General features: G+C 35.8%; 3 protein-coding genes across 4 annotated transcripts in view; all 3 read left to right on the top strand.

Annotated features, from left to right (window-relative positions):
* Nucleotides 1-2,402: 2,402 nt before the first annotated feature.
* piga (phosphatidylinositol glycan anchor biosynthesis, class A) lies at nucleotides 2,403-7,003 on the top strand. Its single transcript, XM_016237969.1, has 7 exons — nucleotides 2,403-2,619; nucleotides 2,930-3,252; nucleotides 3,338-3,770; nucleotides 4,509-4,641; nucleotides 4,732-4,864; nucleotides 5,370-5,576; nucleotides 5,951-7,003. Exons 2-7 carry the CDS (start codon nucleotides 2,953-2,955, stop codon nucleotides 6,206-6,208), a joined length of 1,464 nt encoding a protein of 487 aa, XP_016093455.1. The 5' UTR covers nucleotides 2,403-2,619; nucleotides 2,930-2,952; the 3' UTR covers nucleotides 6,209-7,003.
* An 811-nt stretch (nucleotides 7,004-7,814) lies between these two features.
* On the top strand, nucleotides 7,815-11,186 carry asb11 (ankyrin repeat and SOCS box containing 11). Its single transcript, XM_071582301.1, is given in 7 exon segments — nucleotides 7,815-7,821; nucleotides 9,197-9,276; nucleotides 9,442-9,549; nucleotides 9,655-9,724; nucleotides 9,727-9,837; nucleotides 10,795-10,980; nucleotides 11,062-11,186. Coding segments are annotated over 7 exon segments (687 nt in total).
* A 1,106-nt stretch (nucleotides 11,187-12,292) lies between these two features.
* sytl5 (synaptotagmin-like 5) overlaps nucleotides 12,293-26,154 on the top strand; it is a 28,317-nt gene continuing 14,455 nt past the window's right edge. For both annotated transcript variants that reach the window (XM_016237968.1, XM_016237967.1), the window contains exons 1-7: nucleotides 12,293-12,449; nucleotides 20,423-20,797; nucleotides 21,391-21,597; nucleotides 21,800-21,915; nucleotides 22,729-22,837; nucleotides 23,242-23,344; nucleotides 23,441-23,570. In XM_016237968.1, the coding sequence (XP_016093454.1) occupies nucleotides 20,673-20,797; nucleotides 21,391-21,597; nucleotides 21,800-21,915; nucleotides 22,729-22,837; nucleotides 23,242-23,344; nucleotides 23,441-23,570 (790 nt within the window). In that variant the 5' untranslated portion in view covers nucleotides 12,293-12,449; nucleotides 20,423-20,672. The remainder of the gene's footprint in view (nucleotides 12,450-20,422; nucleotides 20,798-21,390; nucleotides 21,598-21,799; nucleotides 21,916-22,728; nucleotides 22,838-23,241; nucleotides 23,345-23,440; nucleotides 23,571-26,154) is intronic.

The raw sequence follows: 26,154 nt of genomic DNA, 5'->3' as shown, positions 1-26,154 counted from the left end.
TATTGTAATTTGCTTAGCCAGTATTATAAATTAAACTCAGGACCTGAATTTCGTTTTAGAAACAGTTTTGGTGGAAAACATTCAGGTACAGAAATGCTGCAGAAATGGAATAAACTGTAAATTAAAAACCGTAAATTCACTGTAAATTAAACAACAGATTAATTCTTCAAATTAAAGTTGCAAAAGTTATTCAGTCAAGAGCAGTGAGTGATTTTGTATTTTTTTGTTAACATTAATTAACAATAACCAATAATTAATTAACATTGTTAACATTAACATTTGGTATGAAAGTGACAGCAGCTTTTAGTATGCCTGCTGTCTGTCTGTCAGTCTGTGTTAAAGAACAAAAGAAAAAAAATCACTCTGCTCAAATCTGCTCTTGACTAAATAAATTTTTCATATTTAATATGGACTAATATATAAATATAACCTATATCTACGACTTTATACATCATAGTATTTGGTTCCTGAACAGTAGCAGCTACTGTTAGTTTTAGGCTAGCCTACACTGTAAAAAAAATTCTGTAAAATTTACGGTAAAAAGAAAATAATTTACCGGCAGCTGTGGTTGCCGGAATTTTTCCGTAAAAAATACGGTAGCAACGTTTTAGGTTTTAAATTAAATTTACAGTTAAATACCATAATTTCATTAACTGATATAATATACCAACCTATTGAAGTACTGAAATCTGTTTTGTACCTTTGTAATACACTGATAACCACCAAATGTAGGTGGTGATAAGAAAGTCACATGATGAACCAAAGCCCATCACAAGCAGCTTTTAAATATCAACATATATAGAAGGTGCACAGTGTCATTCACACAAACACCAAACACCATCATGGTAACACACATGAAACTGAAATAATGCAATAAACATTCATTTAACAACATTAAGTGTAACACACAACCCTAATATACAAAACTGATAAGAAAAAACTAAGAAGAAACATAGTTATTTCAACAAAAAAACATCACATTTGAAATGTAACGCAGGGAATTCTGGGAATGTCAATTTACGGTTATTCACTGTAAATTATACGGTTCACTTCCAAAAACGGTATACTACCGTAAAATTTATGTCCAATACATGTAATGTCCAATACAGTTTTTCACCGTATATAGTAGGGGAATTTACCGTTAACCATTTAACAGGTTTTTACTGTAGCATTTTTACAGTCTTTTACCATTAAATTCACGGTCATTTTTTACAGTGTACCTGAAAAAGTTAAAACAGTTTGTTTCATTTGTATCCTTGTGCTATTGCTAGTAACTTGTTCATTTATTACTGACTGTTTAATTATCTTTATGTAACATTATTTATTAAAATGCAAGGTTACTTGAGTCAGGAACAATGAAAACAATAACTTTTTCTCAAGGTGTTTGAGAGGTGGCTTCTACATAAAAAATTGTACAAACACTTACCTCCTATTGTAACATTTTGACTTCTCACTAAAACTCATTAAAATAAGCAAAATACTTAATGTAAAATGTTTAGGATTAATCTACAGTAGTAAGGAGAAGTAAGTGAAATGTGTTTTACCACATATTTTACTATGAAATCACCAACGCTCTGTCTGTCTCAACAGTGCCAAACACTGGGTAAATAATTCCAGTCTCTTTAAAATCTACGTTAAAGACGTAGATATGTCTTCCTTTCTCTGCATCATAGAAAGAGACGTGGCCCTCTTCTATGTCCAGATAAACTCCTATTTTAGAGGGTGTTGGCAGGTCCAGTTTAGTGACTGGTTCAGTCAAAGCCATCGAAGTTCCCAGCTGCAGGCGCAGATTCCAGTTCCCTGTTTTTGTGTTCATTGTGACATAGCCATTTCGAGGGGCTGATTCCTTCACAACTCCCACCTGCCACTCACGTTTCTTCCTCACATCTACCTCCCAGTAATGAAGACCTGTGCCATAACCCTCTTTAGCTTGAACACACGTCCAGCCATCAGATTTAGATCGCTTCTACTGATACACAATGCCAGTAATCAAGACCTGTATATTCTTTTGCTCTCAATTTTTTTTCCATCTTCAGAGACTATGGAGATCTGGGTTGGCTGTGTTTGGAAGAACAAACGGAAAAGGTATTGTATTGATTCTTGAACTCTGTATAGTTCATTTACATCCATATCCCCTGATTATGAAAGCTGCATGCAGTTATATCAGTTGAGCTGTAGAGGATTTAGTGAGATCGCCTGTTATATGGTGGAGGAAGCAAGATACAATCGCATTACCTAATCGCAAAAATACCATTTATGAGACTAAGGCTTAAAGTATTTACCTCAAAGTATTGTTTTATTCTGACAGGAATCAAACTTTTAGATCTTTGTCAAGGTAACGTACTGTGTCCCCTAGAGGGCAGCACTTACCGTCGCATTAAATTATTTTACCCCATGAAGAAAAAACTCCAAAAACCACGGAAGTAGACGTGATGGTCTGCTGTTTCGCTTGTATTTTATTCCAGAAAAAGACTATTTTCATTTCTATGATGGCAGAACATGACGAATTAACAATGGATTTAAAATGTGCTAAAGATGTAACGTTATCTAGATCCAGCACACATCTTCAACTCGTCTCGTACACATCGTCTCATATGATAACAGCTAGCGATTGACTGGGTGAGTGTTTTAGTATTTTAGTGTCATTCATGTAAATGACACATAGTGTTAATGCACGTAAAGTGTGGTCAATTCGTCAAACTCAAGATTCTTTAATTCACCCGTTTGTCTATTAAGTCTCCGTCTATTAAATCAAATCACTATTGTCACATCACCATCATCCGTAACGTTGGGTGAACGTTTTGAGTGCAGTTACAGTGTTGTAGTAAAGTTTAAAACCACAATATACTGCAATCTATATATAGTATGGCTGAGAGCAGAAGTGTGTGACTGTCTTGTGCTGAGGTGCATCTCTACTTTTGAATGACAGAGCACTGAGGACTTCACATCACCATGGGCCACAGGAAGAGAGGTCACACTCATGCACCTAAAACCCCTTCATCTTTGGACACACACTCCTCCAGCAGCACACTGCTGCACACTGATCATGAGCAAGATATGAAGCACAGGATATGTATGGTGTCAGACTTCTTCTACCCAAACATGGGTGGTGTGGAGAGTCACATCTACCAGCTCTCACAGTGCCTCATAGAGAAGGGCCATAAGGTTGTGATCGCAACTCATGCATATGGAGACCGTCGTGGGATTCGCTACTTGACCAATGGACTGAAGGTGTACTATCTACCACTGCAGGTGTGTTTTACAATATACTACGTTAGTTTAAATTGTCATACATATCACACTTACCCCTCACATCCCCATGTCTTTTTCTTTCAAGGTCATGTATAATCAGTCCACAGCGACCACCTGCTTTCACAGTTTGCCGTTACTCCGGTGTGTGTTTGTGCGTGAACGCATCACAATCGTGCACGCCCACAGCTCCTTCTCCGCGATGGCCCATGATGCTTTGTTCCATGCCAAGACTATGGGACTCAACACCGTCTTCACAGATCACTCTCTCTTTGGATTTGCGGACCTGAGCTCTGTACTGACCAATAAGCTGCTGACTGTCTCTCTGTGTGACACCAATCACATTGTGTGTGTGTCGTACACTAGTAAAGAGAACACTGTACTGCGAGCCGCTCTTGACCCTGAGATCGTCTCTGTCATCCCTAATGCTGTCGACCCCACTGACTTCACCCCTGACCCCTGTCGCCGTGACAACAGCAAGATTACCATTGTGGTCATCAGTCGACTGGTTTACAGGAAAGGTAGCTAGGGGATGGTTTTTTTATGTGCATTACAGAATAATGTATTGATATATTTACATTTACATTTAGTCATTTAGCAGACGCTTTTATCCAAAGCGACTTAAATTGAAAATTCTTGAAATTTTCAAGAATTTCAATATATGCAAGTTCTGTTTGGGGGTAATTATAATCTTTGAATAAAATGTCAATTTCAAGAACAGTTTAATTTAATGATTCTAAAAATGTAATGTGAAGTAGCTATCAAGTAAATAAATGCCCAATTACTCCTACATGTAAGAGTAAATCAAAATAAAATCAGATTTTTGGAGAAAAAATAATATTTTTCAAAAAAGTAAAAAAAAAAAACATGTTTTTAAAATGGCATGAGTTATTAATAAATGTATATTTTAAAAACAATAATAATAAAAGCTAGTGTCAAGCTACTTAATAAGGTTTTCTTTTCAAGAATTTCATTTTTAGGCATTTTTAAATTATGATATCAGGACAGTTGTACTGTCACCCTGAATTGTTTTCCAAAAATTATAAAAAGTATTTTTTATTAAATGAATGCTCAATTAACTATTAACTATTTAATTAACTATTATGAATTCATTTTAGAAATGAAAAAGGTGTTTATCATTGAAGAGGTGCATTCTATGTATGAATTGCAATGATTTTTTTTAGGTAAAGAAAAACAGATCTGGAAAAAAATAGCATCATCTCATTGACCCTGTGATTTGTTGGCTGGTTGTTTTACAGGGATTGATTTACTAAGTGGAATCATTCCTGAACTATGTGGAAAGCATCCAGATCTCTGCTTTCTGATTGGTGGAGAGGGACCCAAAAGAATCATACTGGAAGAGGTTCGAGAAAAATATCAGCTTCATGACAGGTATGAAAGTCAGTGGGCATGAGAAATGATCTCTTGATGTGAGTTTGTGTGTTTATAATTTATATACATACAATTTTGATGTATATAAAGGGTTCGTCTGCTGGGAGCTCTTGATCATAAAGATGTGAGGGATGTTCTTGTTCGGGCTCATATCTTTCTCAACACTTCTCTCACCGAGGCCTTCTGTATGGCCATAGTGGAGGGAGCCAGCTGTGGGCTGCAGGTATGTGGGGTTTTTGCTATTAATATGTATGAATGAAAACACATAATAGAAGTTGATTGCAATTTGACTGCAAATTGTGCAATAGAAAATTGTGTGACATTATGCACAATATATGTTAGATGCATACATATTTTAAATGTACTATTAACTGGTTTCCATGTTGTACGTTTCTTTAATTGAAAATATCTAAATAGCCTACATGTAATTAGTCTATGACAGGACTGAACAGCAAGGACTTTTGGCCCAGACAGGCTAGTAATTCAGCTTTGTTTGTTTTCTTTCCCACAGATAAATAATACATTTTTATTGTTTATTTTTTTCATTAATTATTATTATTATTTTTTTTTGCTAGAATTGTTGCTATTATTATTATTATTATTAATAGTTCACATTTTTTTCTTTACAAAAAGAAAAGAATCCCCTGGCCAGCAGCCCTGATTTTTGGATGTTCATCAGTGATCAAATCTAAATAAGCACTGCTCTCTGTGTGCCTGCGTGTGTACAGGTGGTGAGCACCCGTGTTGGAGGTATACCTGAAGTCCTGCCTGATGAGTTGGTGACTCTGTGTGAACCATCAGTTCGTTCACTTTGTGATGGCTTGGAAACTGTAATTGCAAGAATACGCACCGGAAACGTGGCGTCTCCTGCCACCATCCACCGCAAGGTCCGAACTCTGTACACTTGGAGAAACGTTGCTGAACGCACAGAAAAGGTGAGTTTTAATACCATGCTTGAATTATATGTTGGATGCACATTTGTTGGGTAACTTTAAAAAAACGATTGGTAAAGTCTTTATTGCTCACCAAGGCTGAAACTGATTCAGATTTTTTCATGAGTCTTTTAATGAATAGAAAGTTAAAAAAAACAAAAAAAACATTTATTTGAAATAGGAATCTTTTGCAACAATTTAAATTTCTTTACTGTCACCTTTGATCAATGTAATGCGTCCTTACTGATAAAAGTATACATTTCTTTTTAAAGAAATTAATCTTACTGACCCCAAGCTTTTGAAAGGTAGTGTATTTTATTATTAAATGTTATTAGAATAATTGTATAATGAGCCCACTCTCTCTGTGTGTGTTTCAGGTGTATAATCGGGTGTGCAGGGAGCCCGTTTTGCCATTTTCTGAGCGACTGCATAGACTGCGCTCTCACTGTGGTGCTGTGGCAGGCTCCATTTTCTCCTTTATTGCTGTTATTACCTTCCTCTTCCTGCTTCTCCTGCAGTGGCTCCGCCCAGATCATCTGATTGATGTTGCTATAGACTCATCAGGTCCCCACAGCCGAATGGGGCAGCAGCTTAGTAAGAAGAAAAGTAAAACACCAAACCCAGCTTTGTCCTGATTAATGATCTAACATGACCTCACATTAGTCTCATGGTGGACTTTATTTAGAAGGGGAAGGATGCAAGTAATGAACTGAACCAAACCTGTTGTACCGGTACGTCATAGTGTACTATGGTACATCAAAACATGTACTGACTACTGTTTACATTCCTGTATAAAACAGCGACCTCAGGTGAAGAGAAAGCTTTTAAAAGCTATCCTCAGCCCCTCCTATAGTCCAGCGCCTGCTTTTGCACACTGAAAAGCTGCCTTTAACTGAACCCCCATCAGAAAATAGTCTAAACTTGTTTAAATTGTTGCACAAATATGTTTTAATGTCTAGATTTAAGATAAATGACAAACAGTCAAACATTTTTCTTCTAACAGCGCATCTGTATGGTGTAGATGTGATTTAAACTGATATAAATGAGCTGAACTGAACGTTTTAATGCCAAACACACAGTTTATGAGCTCTAGTGGAGGTATGAAATGTAAGATGCATCATATCTGTTCATTTTCTTTGATCTGACAGTGCTTGTTTGTCTTTAAACCGGTTCTTACTGAAATTGCTTCTTTTTATTGGCAGATTTTGGATAATGGTGTAAATGCATTTATTTAAACCCAAACATAAAACACATACAGTACACTTGATTTTGGGCGCTATACTTTTCATACCTGCTTTCTTTGTTGCACCTATTTTATATTGACCTTCTCTGTGAGTATTGTGAACATGATTATAATGCACAAAAGTTCATACTACCTGAAGTGGGTGTGAATTTGAATTGTTTTTGTTGACACAATCTACAATAAACTTTTTTTTAACATACCATAAGTATACATTCTTTTATTTTTTTAATGTTGATATGAATTGGGATTTTGTCCATGCAATAACATAAAATCTATGTAAAATTCTACTGGAAATGTGCAACTGTTGAGTATAAGTTTGGTACGTTATGGTAAAGTAGTTGTTTTTGTTGTAGATAACAGTCAGGGTCTCTCTGGATCAGGAATCTTATGCTAACACCCAAACAGGGCAGATAATACACACCCTCACCCATTCAAGGCTAAAACCAGGAGCCGTTAACACACACTTATCGCACGTTCTGACTGCTTTCACACACATGCACATTCAATAACCACCCTATCCAGCTTGGATGGTCCTGTTCCTGCATAACAGGTACAGGCTTAGGTTCATGGCTAAGTTTTAGCTATTTTGTTTAGGATGAATTCATTGTCTTGAGTTTCTGTTATGAAAGTTTCATTTATTTCATTGATTTGTTCTCTGAAACTGGTTAAAGGGGTTTTGTATGTGTATGTTTTTGACTCATTTTGAGGGGATGTGTTTATGCGGGGATGCTCACCTCTCAAGTTTAAGGAGATGGGGGTGCAAGCACATATCACTGATAACAGAGGGAGGTGCATTCTTGTTTCTCTGAAGGCCATATAAATTCCTCTGAAGAGTTTCTCTGTGCTCCGTTATCTCAATTTTTCTCTTCCTGCGAGGTCTCGGAGTTGGCTTCTTGTGAAGTTTAAAGATGGCTGTGGTTCATGCTGAAGTGAATGTCTGGAGTAAGCCATGGGATCACAGGTTTCAGTTGTATGGAGGACATGTGTGTAATACACTAATGGCAGGTAAGTTTTCTGTTGTTGTCTCTCTTCCTGAATGTTTTTAGTAGTCAGACTTATAATGTTCACCACAAGGACCAAGGTCTCTTTTCACTTCATTACATTTTTTGTTGTGATATCCACTGAATTGTCACCACTGGACCTTGAGAAAGATGTACTATAGTAATACCAAATCCATACAATTCAATTATTATACACGCTGAAATAGAAAAAGGAAATTGACTGGCTTGAAATTATGGTCTAGAAAAGCCTGTTTAACTTGTTTTTGTTCTGGCTTAGTTTTAAATGCTTTTAAGGGATACATTTATTCTAAAAGAATGGATTGTGTGTAGGTTTATACTTTGGGGATGAAATAGTCTCCGGATGGTTGCTAAATTGACTTCTTATTGAGGTCAGAGTTGTGACTCAGTGGGCTATGCACATGCTCAAAATATGTATGAATCTGAATCAAAATTAAAAATTTTGCCCTGGGACATATTCCAATTCCAGTCCCCCTAACTCACCAATTTTCCTGACTATACTTTACAACCATAGCAAAAACTGAAAATAAATAAAATACTAATACTCGTGGAAAAATCCTTAACCTTCCCTTTAATTATTAAAAGATAACAATTATTAATAAACAGACAAAGTCTATTTATGCAGCACATTTCATACACAATGGTAATTCAAAGTGCCTTATATTAAAAGGATTTTAAAAGTCATCAAAAATAATAACAGATGCATAAGAAATAACAATAAATGCAATTATAATAATATTATAATTTTTTATGTATTAAAGGGATCGTTCACCCCAAAATGAACATTTTGTCATCATTAACTTTGAAACAAATTGTTCCAAACGTGTTCAGTTTTCTTCTGTTAAACACAAAAGAAGATACAGTGGGGCAAAAAAGTATTTAGTCAGCCACCAATTGTGCAAGTTCTCCCACTTAAAAAGATGAGAGAGGCCTGTAATTTTCATCATAGGTATACCTCAACTATGAGAGACAAAATTAGAAAAAAAATCACATTGTAGGATTTTTAAAGAATGAATTGGTAAATTCCTCGGTAAAATAAGTATTTGGTCACCTACAAACAAGCAAGATTTCTGGCTCTCACAGACCTGTAACGAATGTTGGCAACCAAACAGTTGATGGTAACCTTTGACTTCCATAGTATGGAAAAAATACTGAGGAAGTCAATGGCGTCAACTGTTTGATTTGGGACAATTTGAGTTGATGACAAAATTTCATTTTTGGGTGAAGTGTTCTTTTAGGAGTAGAGATTGGTTTTGTCTGTATACATGCATCATTATTAATTGACATAAAAACAACAAAAGTGTATATGGCACATCTTCATTTAAATATCCATATAAATGTCCATGTCTCTGCTTTATTAGATTCCTGGGATGACAGAACACCTCTACATGACGCTGCTTTGCAAGGAAGGTTGCTGCCATTACGAAGACTGCTTTCACAGGTACTGATGGAAGAAACACTGGCATAACATTTTTCAAACTGAATAGTTCACAACAATATCTGAACACTATAACAAAAATCAGTCCTTAAAAACAGACTTTGTATGAACTGAATACTACCTTTTGTGATTGAGGGAAATTAATTGTCTATGTGTGCATGTGTACAGGGGTGCAATGTGGGAATGGCTACATTAGATGGAATCACACCACTGCATGAAGCATGTGTTGGAGGCCATTTCACCTGTGCTAAACTTCTCCTGGAACATGCTGCTGATGTATGTACTGTATATACCTTTCCCTTTATTTACAGTATCTGCTTTTATTTTGCTCATTGTTTCTGCATAAACATGCATTAATGGCTAACATATATATGCATTCAGGCCAATGCTGTCTCTTTTGATGGAGCCACTCCTCTCTTCAGTGCATGCTGTAGTGGAAACCCCGCCCTCGTCATATTCTGATCTACAGCTCTGTCCACCATCCAGCTCATCTGCAGAGCTCACCTCTCTGCACCTCTGCACCTCTCAGGGCAACAGAATGTGTACAGAGCCTTCTGAACTTAGGTCAGAATCACACACACACACACACACACACACACACACACACACACACACCCACCCACCCCCACACCCCCACCCACCCACCCAACACTCTTAATAGGTTAATAAATACATTTTAGGGCCATTACAATCATTACAGAAATATAATTTTTGTTTTGGTAATGCATTTTACAGTAATACAGTGTTTAATTTTGCGTGTTCTCAAAGGTTCATTACATTGTGTAGTATAATAAAAAAATATCCTATAGAGATCATGTTTTCTCTTTTTTAGCTGTAACTAAATTACACACACACACACACACACACACACACACATATATATATATATCATTATTTTTAATATACTGTTCCAGTATTTATTCATATTATTATTAGCTTTTCTTTTTTTAGTTTTTTTCAGTTTACATTTTAGTTTTAGTAATTTTATGAACATCTGTATTATTTTTTTTAAATATTTCTACAATGTGTAGCTTTCATTAATTTTTTATTTTACTTCAGTTTTAGTTTTAGTAAGTTTAGCACTAAACAAACATCGTCAACAATGTCTATATATTTGTAATTGTTATATAAATATATATTTATATTATTTTATTTACAATTTATTTTAATACCTAAAATGATTTTCAATAGTTTGTTTTAAAAGTCAAAGTTTTTTATTATCATATGTACAGTGTACTAAGTACAATGAAATTCTGAACCGGCAGTGCAAACAAACTACACAGATATAGACATGTACAGTATATACAGTGCTGGATGTACATGAATGTATAAGTGTGCATATAAGTTAAATTATTGAATAGATTATTAAAAAGCAGCAGCAGCAGCAAAATAGGAGAGATTATCAAAGCTCTCAAGGTTTTAGTTAATAATACCAAAACCGCTAATGAGAATAAGTTTTTTTTCAATACAGTAATACAAATTTGGGTGGAAATTTTAAAACTGCTTCTTGCCTCCCTCCAGGTGCTGATGTACAATGTGGGCGGGGTCTTGACACACCTTTACATGCTGCAACCTTGGTGGGCGGGGCAAAAGAGGTGGAGCTACTGTTAGAGCATGGGGCTGATCGGACCTCAAGGAACTCTGAAGGGAAGAAAGCTCTGGAGTTGACAACCGATCAGAGCATCAAACATCTCTTGCAGACTACAGGTAAATGAAAATATAGGATATCATATGAAAACTCAGTGTGCATCTGTGTGCTGCGATACTGATTTTGGCTGGGTTCTGCAGGTCCGTGCTCCCTGTCTCAGCTGTCCAGATGGTGTATTCGACGTTCCCTGGGACAAAAAGGACTAAGCAAAACCAAGATGCTTTGCTTACCACATATCCTACACAATTATATTCTCAATCATTAAAACACACATTAACAATCCCTGTCTAGTGTCCAAACATGGTTCACACAGTAATCTTGTTCGTTTTGAATAACATTTTGTAATCATCATTTTTTGTAAAAGTGTATCCTTTTTTGTTTTGTAATAAATATTTTTATACATTCAAAGACTTATTAATTTGTTGAAATGAATGTATGACTATATACAAACACATAAACAAACACACACACACACATGTTGGGATTCCATGTCTAATGGAGACATCATATATTTTTATACTGTACAAACTGTATTTTCCATCCCCTTACCCTACCCCTAAACCTACCCATCATAAAAAAATTATTTAAAAAAATCTAAAATAGAAAGTTGTGTTATTTTAGATTTTCAAAAAAAACATTCTGTATTATTTATAAGTCTTCTAAATGTTTATTTATAAGCCTTTTCCCTCCTTTTCCCTCAATTCTTTCCCCACAAGGTCAAAATTTACTGGTATTATACTTGTGGGGACATCTGGACCCCATAACCTAGGGAATACCAGGGCCACACACATATGTCTACACGCGCACATGAACATTCATTATGCCTACTAATTCAGACAGAGTGAAGACTAAATTGACTATTAAATGTCTTTTTTAAATGTCTATTAACTCTGTAAACGAGCATTACCTGAACTAACCAGCAGGTGACACCTTTGTAACATATTTTATAGTAATTTTATAGGATAGATTATGATAAATCACACTCTATAAATGGCTTTAAGATCCTTCCTATTTTCAGTTTATAAGTGGTTTGTATGCTAGTTTTTTATGCAATATAGGGTCAATACAAACAACAAATGGTGACTCTGAAAACAGAGGTTAGTAAAACTATAGGCTAACATACATTAAATAATAATAATAATAATGAACGTTAAGATATCTATCTATCTATCTATCTATCTATCTATCTATCTGACCGACTGACTCCACATATGCTGACAAATATGCTGAGGATATACCCTCTCCATTCTGAGAGAGAGATTATGGCACTCCTACGATGCAGACGCGTAGAAGACTGTGTGTGTGTGTGTGTGTGTGTGTGCGTGCGTGTACTCGGTCACGGGGAATCCGTGGGAGCGCAAACTCCGCCCACGCCATGAACATCTCCAGCGGTGAGAGCGTGGGGGGGGGTTGCCTCGCGCTCGGAGCTCGGAGCTCGGGCTGCAATGAACACGCCGATACAAAGCTGCTCTTGACCATGTAACAGGATTGCAGTTCACGGGATATTCACGAGCGAACGCTGCGGCAGGTAGGACATCAGTTTATATCCTGGTGGTGCTTCATGTATGCGGCTTGAGGGAATAAACGCGGCTTTACGCTGAGATGGACACAGGAACTTCAGTGCTCCCATTCTGTCACCTCTTCAACTGTCTGTTTCTTCTTTATACATCGGTTACATCATCTTAAAACAGTCTTAACCCCACTAAAGTCAATGTCAGAGGATATTCCCTGACAAACACGCCTGTTTTAACGCTGTTTGTGGCATTACATATAATGTCGTCTCACCAGGTGTTTGAACAGGTGCAATGCAGCAGAGCGTTTTTCTATTTATCTGAAGTCGTTTTCATATCTTTGTATGGGCAATTTTTGCGAAAGTTTAAAAGTGTCACCACGGTTCGATCCGTGGTGTTTATTGCACATATTATGTGAGGCTAGTTGTCCCACTTTTTACTGCAGTGAATATTAATAGGGTCGGTTTATTTTTGAAAGTCAATTTCTGTGTAGATAAATGCCTTAAAGTCTTGGGGACAAAATGTCTTATGCGTCTCATTGTGATTCTGTTGTGTTCACTTGACTGCTATTGAGTAAATATGATGATATTTAGATTTTTTTGTAGCATATAATTCACAAATATCATTTAATTTTAATTGAATTACCTAATTTAGTTATGAAACATAAAGAGAAAAAAACGGTGAAATCAAGCCTGTTTTGCAATTATATGGGTATGAGGATACCTAACATATGGGATAGGATAGCTAAAACACCTTTGTACAGTGGTGATTTTTGTAGTCAGCAAGATGTTCCTTAACCTGATAACATGTGATTGCCTGGCGTGTGCTGTGCTTATCCTTTAGTATGATTTAGTATCCAGAGCCAAGACATCATGAATGGCAAACTGGCCCACTAGTAAGTTGTTGCCTGTAAACTATTATCTGTCTAATTTGGTGTACTCCACCCATTTAATAAACACCATTTTTAAAAAAAGCTGTTACAGTGATAATCACTCTGAGAACCAGAACAGACGTTCTACTGGTGTAGCCTACAGATTAAACTCTGTGGCCACTCACACGGGTGGAAAAATGCTGGTGGAAGTTATACACACGGATTTGAGTCCTAATTATTTGCTTATCACAGTGGTGACACACGCTAGTGACGGGAAATACACCTCTTGGCATTTTAACCTCTTGTCACATGCTGATAGGTAACTGTTTAAGATGTGATGTGTCATCTTTTGTGTACTATGGGCAACAACATACAGTAAATCACTTCTGTTTTCTGAAGCATTAGCTATTTATACCCGAGTGAGACATAATCAAGATAAGAGGCAGCTGGAGGAACAGCACATCAGTTTGACTGGCCAAGGGAACATTTTATTGCTCAGATGTTCATACTCTTTCATAGCTCCGGACAGTTATTTATGTTTAATGCAAGTATCAGATGTTCCTTCTAACACAAGAAAAAGTAGATGCTATTGTGACAATTGTGAACATACAATATGAGTATAGCACTGTATTATTATATTATTTTTTAAATATTTATATACAGTGGTGTGAAAAAGTGTTGGCCCCCTTCCTGATTTCTTATTTTTTTGCATGTTTGTCACACTTTAATGTTTCAGATCATCAAACAAATTTAAATATTACACAAAGATAATGCAAGTAAATACAAAATGCAGTTTTTAAATGATTTCATTTATTAAGGGAAAAAAGCTGTCTGTCTGTAACTGGAGACGTTTTAATTTTACATTTGTATAATACATGAATACATTGAGTTTTAATATCAGTAAAATAATGCAGATATGAATAATAGAAGTATTTAAACCACAAAATAAAACAAAGAACAAACATAAAACAATATTGACCCTGTGAACACAGTTTGTGTATTTGATGTTTTATTTGATGTGTCCATAATATTTGTAACAGAGTGACTGATAATGTGATACACACAGAAAATGTATTATATCTTCCCTATATAGGAAAGAGAAACATTGACTATTAACAATACAGACAGGAAACATTAGTGGCAGCTGGACCGTAAGAACTAAATCAATTTCATTAAAAAGACTGAAAGCAAGCCCATCAAAATTTTAAGGCCTTTTTGTAATTTTAATGTGCACTGGTCCTGAAAAAAGAGAATGTGGGTTGAAAAGTTTAATCGGCATCACAGATAGAGGGACCAAAATCTGTCATGTTCAGACAGTACACATAACATGCTCTACCATATGATTAACTGCACAGATCATTCTACTGATGTCCTTTTAACACTCACAATCATACTCTCCATAATTGACATTTCGTATTGATTAGTGTGTATGTGTTTAAATAAGATGCATGCATTAAAGATTCAAAAGGGCACAGCTGGAGAGAAGGACAACAGTACATTACATTGCATGTCGTTAGTCCATGTTATACTTCATAATTGGTCTGAATGTGTGTGGAGGGACTCTAGCAACATCATTTCATTTATATCTACCCCTTTACATCCATGTTAAACTAAGTGAGCCATATATTTGCCATATATGATTACTTTGAAATAGACTGGTCATTTTATGATTAAAAAGTTGTTCCTCTTTGTGTTAGTTTGTGTAATATAATGTAATTTCTGACATTATAATAAACATGTACATTTGCATTATATTGACTGTTTACCACCCTGCTGTCTAGATTTTGATATTTGGTGTTGAATACTCAAAATCTCTTATCGGTCAACCACTATATACTTACTACTACCCAATATCCAGTTTTGTCTTGCTAGTTGCTAATCTGCATTTCATAGTTTTTTGTCCCTTTTTATTATGCTAATACAGCCTCTCTGAAAGGCATAAAACATGTATGAGTCTAATCTTCATTAAGCCAGGTGTTGTTGGTGAATGTGTCTCCATCATTAGAGGAGTAATTACTGAGCTGAGAGCTGGACTGGCAGCTTGTTGACTTGGTCTCTTGAGATTTATGCACTGAACTACATTTCCCATGGTTCTTGCAGCATGTTTGTCATCTTTAATGTTGCTTTCAGGTCTTGTTGGGATGATCGTATTTACACATGAATGGCATAACAGTGTCTTATTTACCAGAGGGAAAAATCAGGAGTGTGAGTCGTCACGATTAAAACGTGCTGAAAACTAACTTTCATGTGTTCAGCGTACTGTTGATGAAAAATACAAATAAGGCTTGTCAGAAAATGCTACTCGTTTAGCCATTCATGAAGTGACAGGCTTGTGCAGCTATACATTTCAGCATTAGAAAGATAAAATGCACAGATAAATAACCAATTTCAAATCTAATGTGCATCCAGTGTTCTTTATTAGGCTGCATAGGGCGGAAAAGCTTCCTGTGTTTTGTCAGTAAGTTTTTTTCCCAGCCAAAATCATTTGAACTCACATCACATCGTAATGATGACTTCTGAGCTAGTAAATAGGAATTTCCCAGGAGGACCTGAAGGCAGCATTATTCCTGTCTGGTGTGTTAATATTCACTAGAGCCTGGGGTACCAATGAATTAACAGTACTGTGGGTGTTGTTGAAATTGGTGTTGTTGTGTCTCTTTAATTAGTCCAGGTATATGGCGGTGTGGAATGGATTAGGCTATTTTATTGCTATTTAAGGATTTAGTTTTCACATGACAATTTGAATTTGAATAGAACAGCATTTTCTCACCCTCCTGTTATTTAAAATCCTTATGACTGGTCACAAAAGATGGAGGCAGATGCTATTAAGTTTATCACTTTCATTGAAAAAGAGCAGTGTGACCATTTATCTAAATATCTCCTTTTGTGTTCTATGGATGAAGGAAAGCAATGAAGGTTTGTAACAACATGAGGGTGAGTAAATGATGACAAAACTATTCATTTAAAGTGCACTGCTGTTCAAAGGTTTGAAGTCAGCAAGCTTTTTTAAAAGAAATTAATACTTTTATTCAGCAAGGATGCATTAAATTGCATTAACTTTTTATTTATAGTCTATAATCTATTTAAAATAGGCTATATTTATTAAAATGCTGTCCTTGTTAATTTTATATTCATTAATGAAAAATGTATCATTGCTTCCACAAAAATATTATGCAGCAAAACAACATGTTCACCATTGATAATGATAAGAAATCTTTCTTGAGCAGAAAATCAGCATATTAGAATGATTTGTGCAGAATCATGTGACACTGAAGACAGTAATGGCTGCTGAAATTTCAGCCTTGCATCACAGAAATGAATTACATTCTAAAATATATTCAAATAGATAGCCGTGTTTTAATATTTTACAATATTGTTGTTTTTACTGTATTTTTTAATCAAATAATTGCAGCCGTGGTGAGACTTATTTCAAAAGCATTAAAAGTCATACTGGCCCCTGACTTTTGAACGGTACTGTATATTGTTGAACAACATAAGAGAACTATGCTTGTGTATGTTTATGCAGGGCTTTGTGTACACTAATGTGTGTACTTAGGGTGGGATCCAGTGAGTTACCGCACCTTTTGTAACCCTGTAATTGTTTTTATTAAAGCAGCTCAGGAGTTTATAATGAACACACCAACCTTCAGACTCAAAAACATGCAAACTCAAACACATTCAGACTCAAACACATACTAACAACTGCCTGACAATGATGGCAGTAAGGGGGAGAAGAGATTTCTTTAATTAGTGCTGCTAGACATTGCTGGCCCATGCTGGCCTTTTCCTCAGCGGAGAAACTGAAGTTACACTTTCAGAGATCATGGAGTTTGTGTGTCCCTGTAAACAGTTCTCGCACGAGAAATTTGAATTAATTTTGCTCCACGTCTTCCTGGTGAGTCAGACACTTAATGGAACAAGAACCTCAGTTACACACAAAGGCACAAACATACACATATGCAGTTAAATTTTTGTGCTGTGACATTACAAATAATTTGTCACCTGTGTGTGACACATAGACGTACGTGTGTGGTTGTGTCACCGGCGGCAGGCACATTTCTAAGTGTAAATGATGGTGTGAAAAACAGCTTTTGAAGGTTCTGATTATGTAGGCTGGCCTGTCAGACATGGTGTATCAGATTCTGTCAGACAGACAACAGAATATTGGAACGCGAGTCATGCCCACACACACACTGGAATGCATATATTCTGTCCTCCCCATTTGTCACTCACTACTGATTTCAAACAAACCTGGAACGAAGATAAGATGACATACATGCAGTAACTGCTACATATTAACCCAGATCATGCACACAGACAGTGCTGGGTGTTGGATATGACCCATAAATCAGTGCTTCAAACAGGAAATTAAAGTCGTCCACAGATCCAAGCCAGTACAATGCTTAGTCTCGACGGGGCTTCCAGCAAAGACAACTGAACATGAATGAAATTGTTATAGACCAGAGCTGGCACTTTCTAAGAATATAAATTGGTGTCCCATGATGTTTCTTTAAAGCAATAATTGCGAAATGTTCTTTAGGGAGAGAACCACTGTACTGTATATGATATACAAACTTTTATGTTTAACACAAAATCAACATAGGATGGAACCTTTTTAACCCAATCAACTCAATGGTTTTGATTGTCTTGACTGTATTCAACAATTTAAAGGGGTCCTATTATGCTCTTACAAAGTCTTGATTTTGTTTTGGGGGTGTACTAGAACATGCTGTCATGCTTGGTGGTTCGAAAAACGCATTATTTTTTCACATAATTTACATTATTACAATACTTTTCTCCCCAGCCTGGCACAAACAGCTCGATTAGTTCCGGGTTTGATGAAGGCCCGCCTTCTGAAAAACGAAATGTGTTGTGATTGGTTAGCTGTCCCAGTGCATTGTGATTGGCAAAAAGCTTAGACGGTGTTTCAGTACAGCCCCGCCCCTTGCCAAAGCAGCAAGTTCTGTCTGCTCCATATCAATTTGAGCTGGATTCAGACCCCGAGAATATTGAACAAGAGGATCGCGCAGAACCTTTGCACGCACGGATATTGCGAGACATATTAGAGAGGTAACGTTATTGTTGTTTTTTTGTTTTTTTTTAGCTAAATCACGTTAGGCACTGTGTGAGACCTCTTTTGAAAATTTGCTTGGGGTCCCTAAAATGCTAGGGCCAGCCCTATGTTTATTCAACGAAGTCAAAGCCTTTTGGAAAATCTATTTGTGGCGGTCAGTTTTGATATTGTGGCGGGGGCCACAAATACACCAGTGTATGGGAAACGCTGTAGTCTCATAATTGAAGTGAAAATTCTGCAGATTACATCATTGTCCAGTATTGTACTATCAGCAATTTATTATAAAAATGTTTTCTTAATTGTAACATACATATTTACATAATTATTCAGGTACATGTGTAATAACTTGCGAAAACTTGAGGCTACAGCAGCACTTCTTCTTCGTCGTTGTCTTGTCTGATGCACTCAACCAAGCGTTCTAACCACGACCTCGCCCCTGCCCACCCCTCAACCATTCAAATTTCCGTAGGCAGGAATTATTTTAATGATATTCTAATGGACCGCTTTGTGACATCACAAAACCTGGAAAACAAAGCTGTAGTCCAAACGAGCCGTTCGTTGTAGTTCTTGAAAAGGGATTTTTTTTTTTTAAACGAAATATCTCCCTTTGGAGGGGACTTTGAGATTTGTAACTTTGAAGATCTTTTTTATGCCTAAACACACACTACACACTGACTAAAATTCAAAAAGTGAAAAAGCATAATAGGACCCCTTTAAATCATATGGGAATATCAAAATAATAACATAAGCTTATTTTATTAATAGATAATAATAATATTGACTGTTGATGACTGTTAACAATATTCTAATAATCATAATAATATTATAATAATGCAATATACATTATTAATTGTAGTAATGAATATCAGCTAAACTTATGTATGTTGTTACTGACATACAATAGTTAAGTTAAAATAAATGAATAAGTAAAAATGGTTGGTAAATATCATATTAATAGAACAAAACATATTGATAATTAACTTGTTTAAATTTAACAAATTTCACATGCACAATTTTCAGGTAACCATTTTATAGCATGATGTTTTCTCTGGTGTATTTGATCAAATAAAAAAAAAAATAAAAAAAATAGCATTGCAGGAAGAGAAGTAAATCTCTTTTTTTCAATTTTCTTAATTTTTTTTACACATATAGTGTTGAATGCATTTGCTATGCTGAATCATTCAACACTTATAACTGAACTTGTAAGAAAAATGTTCTTTAATTTACAGAATAGAATACCCATTCATGTATTTTTATTTTAATAGAATATACAGTTTCAATATTTAATAGACTTCAAGCTCTATTATCTACCCTATTTGTGGAAAGTGTCGGCTATAAATGCAAAGGTTATAGGTTCGGTCCCAAGTATGCCTGATGTACAGTAATTACTGTCCTAATTCTATTACTCTTGTGCTCTCGAGCGAGCCACTTCACCCCAGATTGCCGCTGGCAGACTGCCACTGCAATTAGTGTATTGTCACTTTAGATAAAAACCTAAATGGTGACTTGTAGCTGTATCAGTTTGGCTGGGCTTTCATACTGACATCTGGACTGTCAGTCTATTCACAAAGCAGATAATAAAGATCATCATAATCCATAATATAGTCTGTAATGCTGAACCACATAAAAAGTGCTTGATTTTGCCTCTGAATTATTCTTATGTATATTTTTGGATTTCTATACATATATGTGATCCATTTCATTTAGATATTCATTATGGTTTTAAAGGTTTTAATATGTTCCCCCACTGAGGTTATTTGCTAGTCAAAGGTTTTTTTTGTTTGTTTGTTTTTTTGCATTAAAAGAGTAATAATAGGGTTTTCATTATCATTTTCGACCATACCTCTCTGACCCTTTGGTTTCAATAGAAAAACTAAATTCTACTGGGAGCATCTTGTTTTATTTCTTAACATTTATTAAACACTTTTGACTTCAACTAGGTTATAAGGTAAATCATGATTCACTAGTTAGTTATACAATAAGTATGAGACCTAAAATACCCTGATTGATCACTGATGGTTTTTATATGGATGTTATGCTTGCAGGCATTCAGCAGGTGAAAAGGTTAACAATGCACTGACCAATAGGATCACAAGACCTGCCACAATTGTCAAGAGATGAATGTTATTGTCTGAAGGTCCAGGCAGATGACCTTTATGAGGATGTGAAGATGAACTGAAGCAATCCTTCATTCTTCATTCGGAGTCCAGCTGCATTCATGAAGCATAATTGTTAGTGGTTTGTGGCCAATTTGATTGGCTGAGTCTTCCTGGAGCTCTGTGAGCAGTTCTTTAAATGGTCATGGCAAAGACAACCGATTCCCTTAATCTGTCCTTCCTCCTGGAGCACGAAAGGCAGATGATCCTGAGTGTTCTCCAGAAAGACGAGAAACTCCGCAAACGAGAGGAGAAACGCATCAGGTAGCGTCTTCAACGCACATCATTTCATCACAAGCAGTCATTTTCTTTAAATACTGTATATACACATTTTATTTATATACACATACAAACACACTCTTTTGCAAAAGTAGTTAGCTACTGTGCAAGAAAAGTAGCTAAATGCATTGAATAATTTACAATTGAATTGCACAAAAAAATTGGGTTTATGAATGAATGAACTATTCCAATTTGGGTGCATCAAAAATAAATTATAGTAAATACAACAACAACACAAAAAAACTTGAAGACTACCATGAGTAATTTAAATAACTGATTTGAACACATAATGAACTAAATATTCAGGTTAAAATGTAGTGACTCAAATCCATGACTCTTCTTTTAGAATCTGTAAATTTACAAGGAGCATCCGAATGAACCAATTCACTAGAATGAATCACTTTCCAGGACTACATACTGTATGTCAGTGAAAGTAACATAAAAATCGCCATGTGGCATTGAAAATGTCTTTTTGAAATAGATTAACTGTGTTCAAAGCAGCAGACCTACTGTAGTTAATTTATAGGGTGAATACATTTAGTTACTCACCAACAGTGATGCCAGTTGTGCCTCTACAGGAAACTGAAAAATGAGCTTCTGGAACTGAAGCGAGCCGGGCGGCGTAGTTCAGCGGATCAGCGTGAGTGTGCTGTATGTCTGCGTGCTCTGGGTCTCATCCTGCAGAGGGGTAATGTGTGCACCAACTGTCACCGGCGCATCTGCAACTTCTGCACTGCTACGCCTCCAGACAGCAACTGCAAATGCACCGTGTGCGCGAAGACCGCGTGAGTCACACACAACATCCATACACACTCTGGTCTGTAATGGTGAAATTGAGTTTTTCATATTCTGCCCCAGCTTTTTGTTTCAATAGGAACTGTGTCAACAGTTCATAGGCTCTTTAATAGGTGAACCAATTAGGCTGTGATTGGCACTTATATAATTGGTGCTTACACAGTGTTGTCTGTGTGTGACTGGCTGATTTAGGGAGCTGAAGGTGGTTACAGGAGAATGGTTTCTGGAAGAGAGATCCAAGAGGTATCAACATGCCAGCATTGCCAGCAGTGATGTAGTCAAACAGTCAATCATCAGCAGTCCTCCAGGTGAGACCAAATCAGAGTTTGTGTCAACATAGACATCCATCAAACAGTGCCTGTAAATGTTGCCATACATACATACTGTCAGCCCTGACATAATGGAAAATTTTCCTCTTCAGGCTATTTTTAATGATTTGAACTAGAATAGTTACATGTTTCAGTATATACAAAAAATATATTATCATTGTTTTTGCATGTCCAGTTTCACAGCAGCTTTGTCGATAAAAAGTAGAATCCTCATCAGGTTTTGCATTGATTAATGGTCATTTATAGTAGGGATTAGGGCTGCACGATAGTGAATAATATTTTATAAAAATTTTAGAAAATATTTTTTGACGGACGGAATCATTGACCAAAACAGTGCCGTTTAATTAGTGCTTCTCCAATGATGTGATTTACTCACCCTAAGGCTATCCAAGAGCTTTGCTTTGTTGAGTTTATTTCTCTATCAGAACAGATTTGGAGAAATTAAGCATTGCATCTCATTCTCACCAATGTATCCTCTGCAGTGAATGGGTGCCATCAAAATGAGAGTCCGAACAGATGATAAAAGCATCACAATAATCCACATGTAATTCACACGACTCGTCCACCATTTAGCAACTTGTGAAGTGAAAAGCTGTGTGTTGTTAAACAAATCCATCAAGACATTTTTAACTTCTATCCTCTATCCATAATATTGTTTTCTCTATTTTGTTTCTCACATTTTTTGACAATTTTTAGATGAAATTCCCACAATAAAAGTGAATTGATTGTTTTTAGCTTAAATGGCTTTGATTTGCTTATTTTTATTATGAATATCTGTTTTTGTTTATGGAGATGGAGGCTCTGCTCACAGATCATCAGAGATGGAGAGATCGTCCACGCCACAGCCTGAGAGATCAGTTACGCCCCAATCCCAGAAAAGCACAGGGAAGAACAGGAAAGGGTGAGGGGCATCATTTACAGTCCATTGAGTTGGCTATGCTTGAAATCACTTACTGTGATATGGTTCTTGCAGTTAATAGTATTTGCGCTTTTATGCTTTCTTCTGTATGCATTTGCTAAAATGTAACTCTGTAAACGCTGTATCCCATAATGCAATGCACTTAACCATTTACAATATGACAATTGAGCCAGGAGTAATAAAAACCATGATTTTGAACATGCCGTACAATATAGCCTCCCGCTGTTTGAAATTAATCCTGTTGCATACCATTTCACATATTAATTTGGAAAAATGGTAGGCAGTATAAACTTGAGTGCAGTAAGCTAGTGTTTCATTCTGTGCCAGCATGTGTCTGCTCATTAAGGCTGTCTGTGTTTCACTCTCATTAAGTGTCTGTGTTTTAGGAAGAGAGCGGTTGCAGTGGAATCGTCAGGGTTACCAACAGTACCCAATAACATGAGAGCACAAATGGTGAAAACACCAACCCAGACGGAGACGAGAAACAAGGTAACACATGATCGCACAATTGCATTCCTGTATACAGATTTGCATGCATGACAGGAAAGCAGTGTTTAGTGTCTGTGTGTGTGCATGTTTATTCAGCCGGATGGGGCAGAGAGCGTGTCTAGTATACAAAGCAGTGACAGCGTTCCTGAAAAGATGGCGGATGGGCGGAGACAAATGGATTCTAGCACACCCTCTATCGCCATATCCAGAGCCTCCCTCTCATCAGGTATCACCATGGCAACAACTGGACATATATACTATTCCTGCCAATGACACTAGTAACGACATTTGCCCTCAAAACTGTCCTTACATCAGTTCACTGTAATATTAAAAACTTGAAAAAGTCTGAGACCACATTGAAAATGTGTGCTTCAGAATCTGATTTAAACATGGGAATAAACAGTTACTTCATGCTAAACAGAAATACAGTATATGTAGAAGAAATGGAAATGGAGTAAACAATAAAAAATGTCTGTGAATTTTTAAACCTATACTTACCTCAAAAACAATGTTATACCCCTTATTCTACTGTTTTTTTTTACATTTTTTTTATACATATATATATATTTTATTTTTTTTTTCTTGAAAAATCAGTAAAAAATAAAGCAATCAGCCCTAAGAAGCCGTGGTTTATGGTGAATTTATAACAGCTATGGGGCATTGTTAGGCACGACACGAAGCAGAAATGTACTAAAATGCTTCACAGGGCTTATTGCTTTTATAAAACGGTTATTCCATATATGTAGTAAGCAGGGTCGGCGCCAGAGCTGACCCTGCTGAAGGGGGGGGTGCTTTGAAAAAAAAAATTTCTGAAAGTAATTTTCAGATGCAACAGGGGGAAAAACGGGATAAACACAAACATGAAACTTGTAAATAAAATAATCTGATATATAGCCTATGTACAATTTAATAACATATAGCCTAGTTTGATATATGAATTGGGTGTTCGTCAAAGATTGCATGCGGTGGGAGATTCCAGTGTTTACAGCTCCGTAAAATAATCCACTGGAAACTCTGTAGTTTTGCTGTATAGGCCTATAGATAAAAATATTACAATTACAAACACACAATAACATTTTAAGTTACTTCCATTTCTGAAAAAAAGAATGTAGGCCTAGTAATTGATGTTATAAATACACACGCCTGATTTTTGTTTTAATTATCCATCATACATAAAAAACATTTGCAATCAAGACAAAAAACATAGAAGTGAATGTAAACCAGATTTGGCCCAGACTCTGTTGCTATCTGTGAAGCCAAGCATAAGAATAGCCTACTAATGTAAATTTGTTAACCCACAGTAACACATTTTAACAGATTAATCGCATATTTTCGTTTGCTGCATGCTTTTAAAAACACAATTTTTTTTTTTTTGAGGAAAATAAAAAAAAGATACGTCTCGTATAAGTTGCATTTTCAGAAATAATAACGGCAAGCCTAATAATGTTGTAATGTACCAACATTATAAACACTATAGGATAATTTAGTTCCCCTCACTTTACAACAAATCCTTTAAATTTAACCGTATCAGAATGGAATAAGAATTTAAAAATATATAATTCTAATGGATAAATATAATTGCAGTATATAATAATAATATATGCTTAGCAATAAACATGCCAAAACAAATACATATATACTATTCCTGCCAATGACACTAGTAACGACATTTGCCCTCAAAACTGTCCTTACATCAGTTCACTGTAATATTAAAAACTTGAAAAAGTCTGAGACCACATTGAAAATGTGTGCTTCAGAATCTGATTTAAACATGGGAATAAACAGTTACTTCATGCTAAACAGAAATACAGTATATGTAGAAGAAATGGAAATGGAGTAAACAATAAAAAATGTCTGTGAATTTTTAAACCTATACTTACCTCAAAAACAATGTTATACCCCTTATTCTACTGTTTTTTTTTACATTTTTTTTATACATATATATATATTTTATTTTTTTTTTCTTGAAAAATCAGTAAAAAATAAAGCAATCAGCCCTAAGAAGCCGTGGTTTATGGTGAATTTATAACAGCTATGGGGCATTGTTAGGCACGACACGAAGCAGAAATGTACTAAAATGCTTCACAGGGCTTATTGCTTTTATAAAACGGTTATTCCATATATGTAGTAAGCAGGGTCGGCGCCAGAGCTGACCCTGCTGAAGGGGGGGGTGCTTTGAAAAAAAAAATTTCTGAAAGTAATTTTCAGATGCAACAGGGGGAAAAACGGGATAAACACAAACATGAAACTTGTAAATAAAATAATCTGATATATAGCCTATGTACAATTTAATAACATATAGCCTAGTTTGATATATGAATTGGGTGTTCGTCAAAGATTGCATGCGGTGGGAGATTCCAGTGTTTACAGCTCCGTAAAATAATCCACTGGAAACTCTGTAGTTTTGCTGTATAGGCCTATAGATAAAAATATTACAATTACAAACACACAATAACATTTTAAGTTACTTCCATTTCTGAAAAAAAGAATGTAGGCCTAGTAATTGATGTTATAAATACACACGCCTGATTTTTGTTTTAATTATCCATTGTACATAAAAAAAAAAACATTTGCAATAGCCAGAAGTGAATATAAACCAGATTTGGCCCAGACTCTGTTGCTATCTCTGAAACCAAGCATAAGAATAGCCTACTAATGTAAATTTGTTAACCCACAGTAACACATTTTAACAGATTAATCGCATATTTTCGTTTGCTGCATGCTTTTAAAAACACAATTTTTTTTTTTTTGAGGAAAATAAAAAAAAGATACGTCTCGTATAAGTTGCATTTTCAGAAATAATAACGGCA

Source organism: Sinocyclocheilus grahami, unplaced genomic scaffold (assembly GCF_001515645.1).
Source record: "Sinocyclocheilus grahami isolate Dianchi unplaced genomic scaffold, SAMN03320097.WGS_v1.1 scaffold527.1, whole genome shotgun sequence".
In the NCBI taxonomy this organism is placed as follows: domain Eukaryota; kingdom Metazoa; phylum Chordata; class Actinopteri; order Cypriniformes; family Cyprinidae; genus Sinocyclocheilus; species Sinocyclocheilus grahami.
Note: the sequence above shows the minus strand (reverse complement) of the source record. Positions and strands in the feature narration are given on the sequence as shown.

Bases quoted from the DNA above. Each gene is read 5' to 3' on its own strand.
- piga (XM_016237969.1), top strand. From the start codon at position 2,953: ATGGGCCACAGGAAGAGAGGTCACACTCATGCACCTAAAACCCCTTCA. The intron at 3,253-3,337 runs GTGTGTTTTACA...TTTTCTTTCAAG, and splicing joins TGTACTATCTACCACTGCAG to GTCATGTATAATCAGTCCAC. The intron at 4,865-5,369 runs GTATGTGGGGTT...GCGTGTGTACAG, and splicing joins GAGCCAGCTGTGGGCTGCAG to GTGGTGAGCACCCGTGTTGG.